The 15,550-nt window shown below is 39.1% G+C and overlaps 1 protein-coding gene across 1 annotated transcript in view; it reads right to left on the bottom strand.

Moving 5' to 3' along the window:
- The window catches only part of LOC120436399 (neuroligin-1-like), a 265,194-nt gene that overhangs the window by 224,039 nt on the left and 25,605 nt on the right, over positions 1 to 15,550 (bottom strand). Inside the window, exon 2 of the mRNA XM_039607379.1 lies at positions 9,925 to 10,988. Coding sequence (XP_039463313.1) covers positions 9,925 to 10,462 — 538 coding nt within the window. The 5' untranslated portion in view covers positions 10,463 to 10,988. The remainder of the gene's footprint in view (positions 1 to 9,924; positions 10,989 to 15,550) is intronic.

Raw genomic sequence — 15,550 nt, 5'->3', positions numbered from 1 at the left:
CAAACGCACACAAAGAATAAAACAAAACTCAGTCACAATCAAAAGCTAAAGAGTAAAAATGTGTTTTCACACAGGTTTTAAAAATGTCTGAAAAAGTCAAAGTAATGCAGTACGCTACTTAATTACACCCAAGAGAAAGACAGTCGTTATGCTACTCGTTAAGTTGCTTTCATGTTACTCTGTAAAATGATCTGAAACACACTGTCTCATAATTACCGTTTAACAATATAAAACTACAGGCTACAGCCCCACATACCAACACAAATCCCTGACCTAATGAGGACACACGTGATCTTTCTCTTAGTATTTAGGTATGAAAACAAAGCCGAGTACACAAATCAAGGATGAAAACCAGCACAAAGAGACTTTAATGTGATCGCCACAGTGATTCTACTTTAGAAACATGAACAGGTAGAAATGGAGGCTGCAGCCTTCAGTTTGTAATCTGTTGAAGTTCAGCAGCGGCCGATTTCACCACAAATGACGGCTCATTTATCACAGTGCTGGGCTGGTCAGCATTCACTCAGCTTTAACATCACTCTGGGCTCTTGCTGGCTTAGCATTAGCATGCTGTCTGTACAGGTGCAAGTTGCGTTAGCTAGTGATGTGCGATACCACTGATTTCCTTTCCGATCCGATACCAAGTAAAATTCAGGTTGGTATCTGATCCAATACCGATACTTTGTACAAAAATTTAATGTGCTTTGTATTTCAAATTATAGCTTCATAATGATAACAGCCCATCAGACTACTTGTTCTTATTGTTTAATTATGAAGAATTATCATATAGAAAACAAACCTGAAGTTGTGTGTTAATTGACGCTATTTGAACACATATATCTTGTCATTTATCATGTACATACTTGCCTGGACATTTCAACAAAAACATTCAACATTCACACTTTCCCTCATTCACAGTAGTGATGTGCCACGCTACAAATTTTGGTATCAATCCAATACCAAGTAATTACAGGGCCAGTGTTGCCGATATCAGTACCAATAATTTTAAGTTATTCAGGCAGCTAATTGGGAGAGAGTAGTGTAGGGTATCGATTCTATCGATATTTGCATCGATCTGCCCACCTTTAGTGTTAGCAACATAATGCAGTCGTTTCTGTCCTAGAGCAGTCTCCATTTTACCATCGTGCTCTTTATGGACATTACTTTTATTTTTATATCTATGCTGCATCACTATTTTCCTCCTCCAACACATGAACTAAAATCAGCTGATCGTAGAGAGAGTAGAAGAACCGATAAGTGGGATCGCTAGGCAGGGAGACTAACGATTAAAAGGAATTGGACTACTGGGAACTGGTTCTCTACAAGAACCAGTTCTCGATTCCCATCTCGGATTATTGATGCTGGTAACTCTGATGTACTTAGATACTTGTATTGCCATGTGTACAAGACAAAGTGGCAATACAAGTATTGGCACTCACTCTTCTAACACTGCCCATTAACCTTTAGTATACTTCAAGGGTCCTTTTTGGGTCCAGTCCTTTTTTCATTTTATATTCTTTAAAAAAAATAATAACAATAATAACATAAAATAAAAAAAATAGACATATCTGCCTTTTAAACCAGGCACCAACTCCTCTACACATTCTTTAATTTGTTGTTTAGCTAATGTTGAAACCTTACTCTAACAAAATTTTCTGAAAGTTAATGAAAATAAAACCGCCATGTCAATGTTTCATCCCACTCAATGACAGACAATTTCACTTTCCATGACCCCCTCAGATCTTGAGCCCATGTCATCATATCTTAAACCTCATGTGAACGATCATGGTGTTAGCCACACCCATACCAATAATCCCCCACAAAGGAATTACTGCAATTAATTATATATCGGACTGAGCAAAACACTAATATCACAATTGCAGCTGGTTCAAAATGCTGTTGCTACACTCTTGACAGGCACATGGAGGCGTGATAATATTTCGGCCAATCAATTGCACTGGCTTTCTTTGAAGCACAGGATCAATTTCAAAATATTGTTGCATCCATCAATCAAAGTGCTGTGAAGCACTTTCGTCAATGTCTGTTGTGCTTAAATGTGCTATATAAATGAATTGACTTGACTAGAAAAGAGAATATAATGTTGCCAGTGTGACAACTAAATCACTGACTTGTACAGGAACAACTGCTAAAAAGCAACACTCCTAACAGTTGTACCTGGAAGTGCTGAAAAAAAACAAAACAAATACCAAAAAACCCCTAAAACAAGTTGTTGTTCCATACAGGAATATCAACCTGAACTAAACTTTCAAATTAAAAATACACTGCATTTTGTTACAGAGAAATATTACTATGCAAGTTTGATAAAACTTACTCAATTCCGATAATAAAATATTTAGGGATGATGTAATTGTTGATGTAGTTCAGTTTGTTTAGTTTGGTTTGGTTTTGTAAGGTTCTCTTTGCCGTTTCCTGCACAAGGCGGCTCATTTTGGAGGCTCATTTGGCAATTACAAGTTAGTCCGGAGTGCAGGTTCTTAGCTGGTGACCAGAGTAGACCAAGTATATCCAAGTGAAACATAGTCCTTGCACGTCAAAAACGCAGACAGCAGGGGGTATTTCACTTGAGGTCCTCTGGTTATGACTTTCCTGTATGAATGGAGCGCTAAAAAAATAAGTAGACCATACCATGAATGTTAAGTATTAGGTGATTTAAAAGTTTGTCCCACCAGCAGGGTTTTAGAACAACTAAGTTAAACTCCAAACTCTTCACAAGAAATTGGTCATATTCTAACATAATTGTCTTTTTTTCTGTATTTTTCTTGTTTTTAGCTCGCAGTAATTTGAAAGTTTGGTTAGGCTGAGCTGGAAATGGCAAGCTCACCACATACTGAGTATGTGGTATATACACAAACACATACAGACAGACACACAGACTAGAACACACTAACATAAGAAGAAATACCAGTGTGCAAAAGTTAAGTTGTGAGTGGAGGTGACAGAGGCCCTCAAGGGAAACCCAAACACAAGAAGGGCCATGCCTATTCCTGCCCGTTTGTGTGTCTTTGTAGGCATTTGTGCATGCCACCTCCCAAAGGATCTTCCCTCAACGACTACAAAACTAGGACAAAGCCTAAGGAATAACAGGAAAAAAATAAGAGACAAAAGCAAGAGAAAAGGACATAAGAGGAAAGTGAGATGGTGGAGGGTGAAAAGGTCAAGATGGATAGAGACAGAGACAGACACAAGGGAAAAAGCCAACCTGTACAGAGGGAAACCAAGATGGATGGAAAGAGACACGAGAAGAACAAGGAAATGAGGGAAATGGGAAATTGTGGGAAAAAACAGTCAAACATTCACAATGTGTGAAGTTCACAGAATCTTGACGAAATTCATGTCTACAGTAAGACTTCTGTTCTAAAACCCTCTGGAGTGATGACAGCAGAAAGAAATTTTAGAACAATACAACATGTTAAAATATTTTGAGAACTACTGGAGATATTAAACAGTGTGTACATGTGCTGGGAAAGTGGGTCTAGTTTGCAGTTTAAATTTATATTCAATGTAAGAAAGAAAAAGGGAAGCAGAAAAACAGACAAAACAGAGACAGCCCCACCACCCCAAGTGACACTGATTCTAGACCAAGACCGAATGCTGTGCATAGAAATTACCTTGTTGAATTTCATTGGCAGCATAAAAACGTAATTTTACAGTGTACCCATTGGGAATGATAACAGCAATATCCTCTTGTACAAAACAGTACTGTGCTGTTTAGAGTATAAGGTTTACAGTATAAAATAGCCAGCTGTCTGGTTGCCTTTATACTGTTATCTTAGGTTTTCAGAATATCCATAAACAGTTTATTACAATAAAATATACATGTCCTCATCCTTAATCGGTTTCTTGTCTTTCTTAAAGTATGACTTGGCAATATCTCGACTCTTTGAAATGCATGTTTAAAGGAATGCTGTTGTATCGAACTTTTTAACAATTACAGTGTAGCTCAACATTTTCTTGATATGATTTTTGCAGTAGGAGTTACACAATGGTGGTTCATTATTAGCTCAACCTCAACACTGTTCTCAAGCACAAACTCCCTAGAAATCACAAGGCATAATCATAACAATTGGAATCTAAACCCAAACTAACGTATTGCTGGGTTCCATCCAGTCTCGGGCCTTTCTGCGTGGAGTTCACATGTGCTCCCCAAGTCTGTGACTGTCTCTCTGGGTACTTTGGCTTCCTCCCAACATCATGTGTGGGGTTAGGTTAATCTGAGATTCTAAGATTCTAAACTTAATCTTAGGTGTGAATCTGAGTGTGAATGGTTTGTCTGTGTTAGCTCTGTGACAGACCGGTGACGTGTTCAGAGTGTAACAAGTCTCACGCTAGGACAGTTATAAGCTCCTGCAACTCTGAATTGAATAAGTGGAAGAAAGTTAACAGCACCTAGCAGTGGTGCCAATACTGTACAATCGCTGTTAGCAATAAAATATTATTTGTGTATTTGGGAAGCAACTTTCCTATGAATTACAAAGCATGTGCAGCTAGTTTATTTTCTCACATGGTAAGCAAAGCACTATGACTTTTTAAATAAAATGCTCTATTCAGAGTTCAAGTTGATCATTTGACATCAAGACAGCTTAAACTTGTAGAAATTAGCATTGGCCAGATTCAAAACCGCCAGTGCAAATTTTCAATGCTTACAGTCCCGTGCATTTTCTTTCAGCAAATTTTCAGGCAGGAAAACTTTTACTGAACTTTGTCAGTAATAGCTAAAGTGTCATATGCAATGAGATGCATTTAAGGCACTGACGCAGCAACAAAGCGACAGTCTCGCCACATGCTGTTAAAAAAAAACAAAACACATTCAGTATTGTGTCACAGTTCTGTGCTAATATTGTCAGCATGTGAGTTTAAGACATTTGCTCTTATGAATTGAAATGTAACGATTTGTGTTAAATAATATTACCTTCACCACATCTCATCTGCTTCCATATTGGCTTGTGCTTGTAGCCATGATGTCTTTTGACAACCCACACAGTTGAGTCAGCTCTGGCCTTATGTGAAGAGTAGTAAAAATATATAACAGGCAATAAGAAATGAAAAAAAAAATTGTCCAGCAGTGTCTCTTTCAAACTGCAAACTGTATTATTTTATTTATTTTTTGTTTTGTTTTGTTTCCTTGTTGTTTTTTCATTTCCTCTTTTGGAAATCAATAAAAAGTCAGATTTTTCTTATTTATCACAAAAGGTTTTTTTGTTTTTTTTTTTCCCAGAGTTAGTATTGAGTGTGTTTTATGCAACAAAAAGAGCATTTCCCCCAAACGTACTGAAGGCTTGGCCCTCCATAGCCATAAATACATCTGACTCATGCATCAGGATGAGTTTTACTTAACCCAAGTCTGAAATTCCATAATTGAATTTCAAGCCACTCATATTCATTTATTTCATTTTCAGAAATGAATTGTGAATGCATGCTGTAGAGAGCGAAGACCAACCACAGAGCTGCTACCTCTGATCTGAACACAGAAACCACTATCCCAGCATGTGATAACTTAATGGCCATACTCCATCCCAGAGACATCAAAAAGCACTACTTTTAACCACAGAAGATTTCTTTGAACCTGCGTGACACAGGACAGTACAATAGTCCTTATGTGGACAAAGAGGCGAATCCCACAGCAATTACACTCTGCCTTCTTCACTTTCACCGCTGCTCTATTGTTTGGCTGTGTGTGTCCTGCTCTTACTTTGTTTTTGTCCGTCTTCCTAATACTACCCCATATCTTCTTCTTTAATACAGTCATATGTCTTCATCGCTTTCCATCGCTAGCTTTCCTTCTAATCACCTCAGGTCACACGGTTTTTCTTTGTTTTGTCCATTAAGAAGTCCTCCATGCTTGGTGTGCAGAACAGTCATTAACAAAAGCACATCAGAATTTTATGTTAGCTGAAGGTATGAGTGTTAGACAAACTGTTACGGAACTAAAACCGAAAATAAACAGTATATATGTTGCATAATGTGTTTTGTGCATCATAAGTTATCTACAGATCTGTCAGTAACCGTGTAGTTACTGATCAGTGGATGCTGAAGCATTTGGGAACATTGTAAGATTGCCCTCCAAATTTTCACCTATGCAGATGAAATCCTAAGTTGCACATATTCACTATAATTCTGCAGGTGCACCTGATCATTTTCCTTTGGAAAAACTTCAGAGCTAAAATGTGCTTTTTATCACAAAATAGTTGTAGTGTATTGCCTGTCAATATGTCATTTGTATGAAGACATTATAGTTGATTTGATTAATAATACCCCATTTCCTGAAAATTTATTTCTTCCTATCCAAACATGTTATGAAACCCATCACTGTGGCTGCACACATCTAGCCGTGAAATTACCTAGTCACTCACCATAATCTATCCACTCACCCCACGCACCACTGAGTACACTTTGCACTACTGTGTCACTGATAATGACTCAAGTTCTAAAAGTATCCACTGAAATAGCTTTTGCCTCTTTAAACTAAACCACCACCATCACTGCGGAACTGACATTAGACTCTAATGCTGTACCAGAAAACACTTATCTGATGCTGTAGAACTGATATCCCAGCCTGGACAGCATGTCTAGTAACTCAACAATGCACACTTTAATTGTAATATCTGAATATAGAAGCCGTGCACATGTACTGAAGAACACCACCCCAATACATGTGCATGATTCCTGAGAAATGAAACGTGTGGTACATTTTAGTAGTTTCTGCCTAGTAGCAAGTAGCAAGACATGATTTGGTGTTCAACCCGGGCTCAATTGCCCAGCACAGTCGTGCACAGAGAACTATTGCCACATAAGAATGTCAATATTGGATGACACTATGAAGCCATTTTTTTTCTTCAGTGCCTTAGGTTTGAAAATTCTCATTACATTCAATTTAATTGCAAATAGATTTCAATATGGTTAACATTATGGGAAACCCATTCTTATGACAAACTATAGAAAAGGTATAGTTAGGGAAGATGCGTTTGGTTAACAATTCATAAAAAGTCAAATGTAAATCGCAGGCCAGTGGCAGAAGACGAAAAATGAGTGACCCTCCACCACTCAGACCTCAGTTTAGATGTTGGTCACCTACCTCCATGTTTATGCACAAAAAGAGTAGTGAAATTAACTCCTCAGAATAATGACTTGTTACAGATTACACTTAGATAAAGAGACAGTAAAATGACTTGAATTCCAATAGTTTCTTCCAATGTCACAGTGATTGAACTATATGAATACTGACTATCTACTTAGATGGATTGCTTGGATCGGCTGATATCCATGGCATCATCTCTTATCAAAATTGTTTTTTTCTTGTTTTGTTTTGTTTTTTTTGCATAAAATGTTATTTAGGAAAACAAGAAAGCAACTGATGTACTAACGTTTTCAGAATTGAGGCATACTGCTTTAGATAATGTATTGTTCCGAAAGATAATATAATTTTAAAACATGAAGTTGAGCACTTCAGTCTCTAAAAGTAACACTTAATTTACCAGTCAGAAGTGATGTGTCTAGGATCTAAGACTACTAAGTTCTGGTCGATAAATGTCACTTTTTACTCTCTAAAGAATTGCTTCCGATCTGTGCCTTTTACTTAAGGCTAAAATTTCACTTTTATCCATTTTATTAATATTGGGGAAAAAAAACGTTTAATTCTCTAGACGATCGATTATTGTCTTAGGATCTGCATTCTTCATGTCACTTTTACTCAGGGCTTTTCCATGTATTGAATATCTAAATCAAAGTGGTCATTAGAGTCTTGAATCATCTGCTCTGAGAAACTTTGCTTTTTTTAGGTCGAGCAACTTCTATTGTAACTAAGGGACATTTCTGCTATCTTGCTTTACTTTTTCTGTGCAGTACACTGTGTTTCACACCTATTCTCCCTTTATTATCAAATTACAAAATCTTGTTTTCTGAATTATGATTTTTCCATGGTGTGTGAACAATATATAAGCTTCTTTAATCCGTCAGTGCATTTCCTTTCAGTGTATTTGTATATGTAACATGTTACAGGCGAAGAAGAGCAGTGAATTTATAATGTGCACGTATCTATTTGGTACGAAAAAAGGAAATTTACAATAAGTGATAATGCTGACTGCTGCCAAGACAATGACATTAACACCCAGAACTTATCAAGGACACTGTCAGCACATCTCTCTCCCTCTCTCGCTTTCGCTGTCTCTGTCTTACTCTCTCTGTCACTCACTCTGACTCAAAAATATCTATACAGAAAAAAAGTGCACACACAGCCAAGAAGGGAGAGGCTAAAAGAGAAAGACAGAGAGGAGGTGGAGGACATTATCTTGATGAAACAGCGCTTGATACAGTAGCCAGAGCCAACCAGAACATAGCTGTGCTTTCTTTTAATGGAGATTACATAGTCAAGGTCCAGCCTGAGCTCATCTTATTTAACACTGCATACAACTACATCATTGTGAGTGTGTGTATGTGTGTTTGTGACAGTGTGTATGATCTAATATGCTGCTATCTTGCTACACATCAGCCATAATTACTGCACACCTCCTGACCTATGATCTGGCAGCCAATCAAATCCCCCACTATTGCTGACCAACGTGAGCACACATGAGTACTGGGGATGTGGTGCAACACACCTCACATCAATCCACCATCACAAGGTCTATAAATTACTTGTCTTATTCAGGGTTTTAGATGCAAGTATGTTGCTGTTATTACCTTGAGTATATCAAAAGGTCTTTACAAGACCTGAGAAATGACAAAAAAGTATTTCCTGATGTGCGCACATACACTTTCTGAAATGCAGTAGCTGTGTTCAGTCAGAATACTGCTTCTGAAATCTCGACTTTCCTCTTAAGGTTTTTTAAATTGGCCCTAAATTCACTTTCAGGTAGTGTTTTAAAAGGCCCCGTCTCTTAATTGCAGCATTCTAAAAACCAGCAGATGTCCTGAGTCAAGACTTGAATAATTTGTAGACCTTGATTTCACGTCTCTCTCTCCATCTCAGTCTCTCTCACTCAGTCTCTCTCGCTCTCTCTCATGCTGTAACATATAGCTCTTCTTTCTTCCTGTTTGCAGGATGTTCTTCTTTCTGTGGCATTGTATAGGTTGGAGTCAGATCATACATACCTCCTTGTCTACATATTTTCTTGCCCGGTTTCCTGGCACATTCCTTGGATATTCTTTTGACTGTAAAATGAATAGAAAACTAAAGAATAACATGGAGCCCCTGGACGCGCAGTGCACACAGGAGCTGGCATGCACACGCACACATGAACACTCACGCAGCGCTGATTGACTGAAAAAGACTTAGAGAGGAAGGAAGGGAGAAATAAAGACAGGGGGAAAGAATGAATAACACCAGCTCAATCAGAGCAGTATTCACTCTATCAGTCGGCCAGCCAGCCAGTCATTCAGCCAGTCAGCCAAATCAATCGGTGATGATCATGACAACGACTGTCTTGTTTAATGAACTGTAGCCATTGTGGATGAGCACAATACGCTATGATGAGCTGCAGACATGAGAGTGGGGAGGAGGAGGGGGCCTGCAGAGCAGGGCAAATAAAGAAATTAGAAAAAAGAGGAGCTGAGAGGAAAATCTGTTCAAAAAGTCTGAAAGAATGACTGAAAGAATGTGGAAGAAAAAATATTGAGGCAGATGTGGAGTGAAATTAAAAGTGTGCACACTGTTCTCTCTTTCACACGTCACTCTCGCACAGTCATGTAGTATAAGAAATATCATGCACATTTAACATGCACAAGGTCATGCTTTCCCTTCTACTGACAGACATACAAGGACAGAGACAGAAATTCACTCTCACATAGTAACAACACACCCCAACAACACTTTTTTTTTCCTCTACCAGAAGGTTGTGGGTTTAATTCTCTCTGCCCCACCTCCCTCTGTACACAGCCATCCTACCCTGGGCTTGCAGGCAAACTCACCATCCTCAGTGGGAACATAGATGTTAAGATAGAGGCAGTCCTCGCTCTGGTCCTGGACGTAGGTGGACACCACATCGATGCTGTTGGTAAACCACACTGGCAGCATGACATCTGGCAGACGGCCCTCGACGATGCTCTGGGGACACACTGGGGCAAAGTGTGTGGCATTGCGAATGTCAGGCCATGGTGCCGCTGGCTCAGGTGGCTGAAAGCGGCGCTCACCAGTAGGTGGAGCGGCATATGGAACGCCCAGAAACTGTATGACAGGACCCAGGATCTCATTGTTCAGCTCCTTCTTGATACCACGAAGCTTGCCATTGGCTGTTGTTACTATTGGGTCATTTTCATCAAGTTTCTGAGCCAACACAACAGCTGGACATGCCTGCAGAAGCAGCAATCCCAGCCATATTAGAGTGGATACCCACCAGCCAGCCTTTAAGGAACCTTCTAGACCTACATATCCCATGCTTCTGCTCCCACATGTAGCACTCTGAAGTAGCCGACATCCAATCCTCGAATGCTGCCTCCACTCGAACATGGCTGCTGTCCCACGCTTTACAATTGGTTGCTTTCTCTGTTTTTGGCCAGTTCTTGCTCGTGAAGCAAACTCCTTATTTCCTTTTTCTCACTTATACCATGCAGATGCAAACACAAACACAATCACAAAACTGACATTCATACAAAAGTAAGGTGTAAGGAAATTGGTAACTCCGGAGCAAATGAGGGTTGTGGATGCTAATGATCCGTTTTAAAACCAAAGCACTGCAAAGCATCCAGTAGAATTGTAGCAGCCATCAGTTTCCTCCAAATTGGTGAACGAAAATCTGTGAAATATTCCTCACAGTATGGAAATATATTCCTCAGAAAGGTCCTGTAAACAATCACTGGACTGAAGAAGAAAACACTGAAGATTTCATCTTTAGGCACCACTTCTCAGGAGATAGACAAGCCAGTCAGTGATGATGGTTTCCATATTGCCATGTACAGTGGCAGAAGCAGCGATTGCGGTGCAGTGGGTCTAGTAGGTACTTGTACTGTGAAGAGTCAAGTCCAAAGTTGGTCCCCTGCAACACAGTAAACACACATTTAGCATTCACACTAAGAAGGCAATGATCATTTTTAACCAGTACCATTTTAAATTTACAAAATTATTTGTCTTACTTCACAGCATAGAAGACATGCCATTAAATTTGTCTCATACCCATATGCACGGATGGTTACATGAGATAACATTCCTCAGCAAACACACAAGGTATCTATCAGCATGCATCGCAACAAATTATAATGTAGTGTTTAATTTTACACACTACTGACAGTGTGACACTCCATCCCACCGAGAGGGGCTGATTTTTAGACAGACCTTAACCTGGATCCCAGCAGCAACAAGGCTTACAGTCAAAGCCACAGGTCATTTCAATAAAAGTGGATATTGTGACATCATTAGTGCCAGTGTACCACATGTTATGCAGAGAGGCAAACATTTGGAGATGGTGAATGGGTATATACAGTGGCTTGCAAAAGTATTCGGCCCCCTTGAACTTTTCCACATTTTGTCACATTACAGCCACAAACATGAATCAATTTTATTGGAATTCCACGTGAAAGACCAATACAAAGTGGTGTACACATGAGAAGTGGAACGAAAATCCTACATGATTCCAAACATTTTTTACAAATAAATAACTGGAAAGTGGGGTGTGCGTAATTATTCAGCCCCCTGAGTCAATACTTTGTAGAACCACCTTTTGCTGCAATTCCAGCTGCCAGTCTTTTAGGGTATGTCTCTACCAGCTTTGCACATCTAGAGACTGAAATTCTTGCCCATTCTTCTTTGCAAAACAGCTCCACAGCTGCCCTGTGACGGCCTCAGAGGTTGTCTAAGAGAATATTGGGAGCAACAACACCATGAAGTCCAAAGAACACACCAGACAGGTCAGGGATAAAGTTATTGAGAAATTTAAAGCAGGTTTAGGCTACAAAAAGATTTCCCAAGCCTTGAACATCCCACGGAGCACTGTTCAAGCCATCATTCAGAAATGGAAGGAGTATGGCACAACTGTAAACCTACCAAGACAAGGCCGTCCACCTAAACTCACAGGCCGAACAAGGAGAGCGCTGATCAGAAATGCAGCCAAGAGGCCCATGGTGACTCTGGACGAGCTGCAGAGATCTACAGCTCAGGTGGGGGAATCTGTCCATAGCACAACTATTAGTCGTGCACTGCACAAAGTTGGCCTTTATGGAAGAGTGGCAAGAAGAAAGCCATTGTTAACAGAAAACCATGAGAAGTCCCGTTTGCAGTTTGCCACAAGCCATGTGGGGGACACAGCAAACATGTGGAAGAAGGTGCTCTGGTCAGATGAGACCAAAATGGAACTTTTGGCCAAAATGCAAAAGCGCTATGTGTGGCGGAAAACTAACACTGCTCATCACTCTGAACACACCATCCCCACTGTCAAATATGGTGGTGGCAGCATCATGCTCTGGGGTGCTTCTCTTCAGCAGGGACAGGGAAGCTGGTCAGAGTTGATGGGAAGATGGATGGAGCCAAATACAGGGAAACCTTGGAAGAAAACCTCTTGGAGTCTGCAAAAGACTTGAGACTGGGGCGGAGGGTCACCTTCCAGCAGGACAACCACCCTAAACATAAAGCCAGGGCAACAATGGAATGGTTTAAAACTAAACATATCCATGTGTTAGAATGGCCCAGTCAAAGTCCAGACCTAAATCCAATCGAGAATCTGTGGCAAGATCTGAAAACTGCTGTTCACAAACGCTGTCCATCTAATCTGACTGAGCTGGAGCTGTTTTGCAAAGAAGAATGGGCAAGGATTTCAGTCTGTAGATGTGCAAAGCTGGTAGAGACATACCCTAAAAGACTGGAAGCTGTAACTGCAGCAAAAGGTGGTTCTACAAAGTATTGACTCAGGGGGCTGAATAATTACGCACACCCCACTTTGCAGTTATTTATTTGTAAAAAAATGTTTGGAATCATGTATGATTTTCGTTCCACTTCTCACGTGTACACCACTTTGTATTGGTCTTTCACCGGGAATTCCAATAAAATTGATTCATGTTTGTGGCTGTAATGTGACAAAATGTGGAAAAGTTCAAGGGGGCCGAATACTTTTGCAAGCCACTGTAGCAAGGTACTTCATACAGGTGGCTACAGTTTGTGTCATGTCACAGACCTTGCATTAACATTCCCCAGAAATGTTGCCTATTTTACCATTCTCTCAGTAAGTCTGTCGAATGAGATATATGGTAGTAACACAAAATGATTCCAACCGAAACAAAGCAACACGCCAACTGTTACTTCACCCTTTACGTCACTATGTGTTTGTGTGTGTGCATGAAATATGTCGAACATGAAGGTATGTCCTTCATACTATGTGGTTTTCTACCTTTCCCACACTTCTTAGTAGTCACTGTTCCATCTGGATGAGCTCAACTTCAATTTCATACACTGAGGTAATCCTGTTTAACTGCATACACACAGCAAACTGTCAAACTAGCTAACATTAACACACAACTAAAACACTAACGTGTTATACTCCTTAAAGTATATGTGTATATCTGCATATGAAAGACTGATTGATCATGCAAGCAAGCACAACTGTGATTAATTGAAGAAACACGACAATGAGGGAAGACTAGAACCTGAACCTAAGTGTCCATACACAAACAAGAAATCTAAGGAGCCTAAGCCAGTCAGGGTCAGTAATGGTTTTATAGTATTATGTAAGCTGACTGATACACAAGCCTACATATTAATATCTGTCAATATCTTACCAAGCCCCTGTTAGTGTTCACTATCCTGCAAGACTGAATATTTTGTCAAAAACATGGTGTTAGCAATATGGGGCATTTTTTCCAACTTAAAAAAAACTTTGAGCCACAAAGATATACATGTACTGTACATACAAGTAGGAGTGATATGTAGAGTGTATGTACATATCACTACTACTATGTGATATGAACATATACTTACATGAGTGAATTAAAAAGATGAAGGAAAAGCCATTCCCATTTAATATTCAATTTTACCTGAAGGAGTCCTGTTTTTCTTGCAGTGTTTTCTGTGTCTTTTTTGCAAGTCAAAATTTGTCTGCTATATTTCTGAGTGAATGCTGTGCTTCTGTTTGAAGTCAGAAGATGGTGGTTTTAATGAGAAACATGGCTTTTTTTTTGTTACTGTTTCTATTTATTTACCAAAAAAATACAGACATTACACCTAGTTTGACATGACAGTTTACTATGAAACTGCACAAATCATTACAGTATAAATCATTGCACATGGTTTTCATCATATCTGAATGCTCAAAAAGAGAGGTTCAGGTGACTGATGCATTTCAAGGCCAGGTGAATTTGTATTGTATAGTTTTTCTGCTTCAAGACACTCAATACTCTTTTCTGGCATTGTTGTATTATACTCAATTGTATTCTATTTTATTCAATTGTATATAGTATTTTATTTTATTCTATTCTATTGTGTACAGTATCTTATTGATATCTTATTCCAGTGTTTTTTTTTTCCTAATTTTTCTATTTAACTTTGCACTGTCCACTGCTGTAACAAAACAAATTTCCCACGCGTAGGGCTAATAAAGGTTATCTTATCTTGTCTTATCTTTATTTTAAATTTTAATCAGATAAATCAAGTTCATTGGTCAGCTTGAATGAATGAATGAATGAATGACTAAATTGTTAAAAAAAAAAAACCTACATAGCCTAAGTTGGTATAAATACAGGCCATTTACCATTGTCTCCAAGGCCCTAGATATAGGACTGAGTGATATAGCCTAAAATCCATATCACGATATAATTTGAAGCATGTGCGGTAACGATATATATCGCGATATATTCTTTTCTACTATATAACATATTTTCCACACTATAAGGTGCACTTAAAATCCTTTAATTTTCTCAAAAATCGACAATGCGCCTTTTGTATGAATTCTGGTTGTGTTTACTGACCTCGAACCGATTTTATGTGGTACACGGCGCTCAAAAATCTGTCAAAAATGTTTTAGTACGACTTTGGTAAGATACGAAGCTGGATTGTGGGAGCATTACGGCTGCCATAGTCAGGAGCCTCGCGGAGTAATCTGGGTCCAAAACTCTGTCTGCTTCAGGTCCCTAAGTCAAACGAACACTGCATCTTCACTGAGAATTAAAAACTGTCTAGATTCTTTCATCTTTAATAAAACGACCAGTGTTGCTGCTTTACCAGGTATAACAATTAAGTTTAACAGTCAGGCATCCATGAAAACAGAATTTATTAAATTTAACAGAGTTAGAAGTTAGCAGGAAGTTAGCTCGCTAGTTTCCACCTAAATATGATATGCCATGTTCTGACTGAGAAAATTAAAACGTACAGCTCTGCTATCACTTCCAACATAAATGAAGACAGAAAACTAAACAGCAGTGACTTTTAGGGTTACTGAAGTTGGGCTAGCTGGTATATAATGATGTGCTACGTGATCGTTAGCAACACAGCTATGTTAGCATAACAAACACAGTGAAGCTGGAGGATGAACACAAACTTTTTTCTACTCGATAAAAGTTAACGTGAGGGTTTCTGATGGTTAGGGACAAATGTAATCACATGGCAGGATGCTGTAAA

Source organism: Oreochromis aureus, linkage group 23 (genome assembly GCF_013358895.1).
Source record: "Oreochromis aureus strain Israel breed Guangdong linkage group 23, ZZ_aureus, whole genome shotgun sequence".
NCBI classification, from domain to species: domain Eukaryota; kingdom Metazoa; phylum Chordata; class Actinopteri; order Cichliformes; family Cichlidae; genus Oreochromis; species Oreochromis aureus.
The sequence above is the reverse complement of the archived record's forward strand: the minus strand, read 5'-3'. Positions and strand labels throughout refer to the sequence as shown.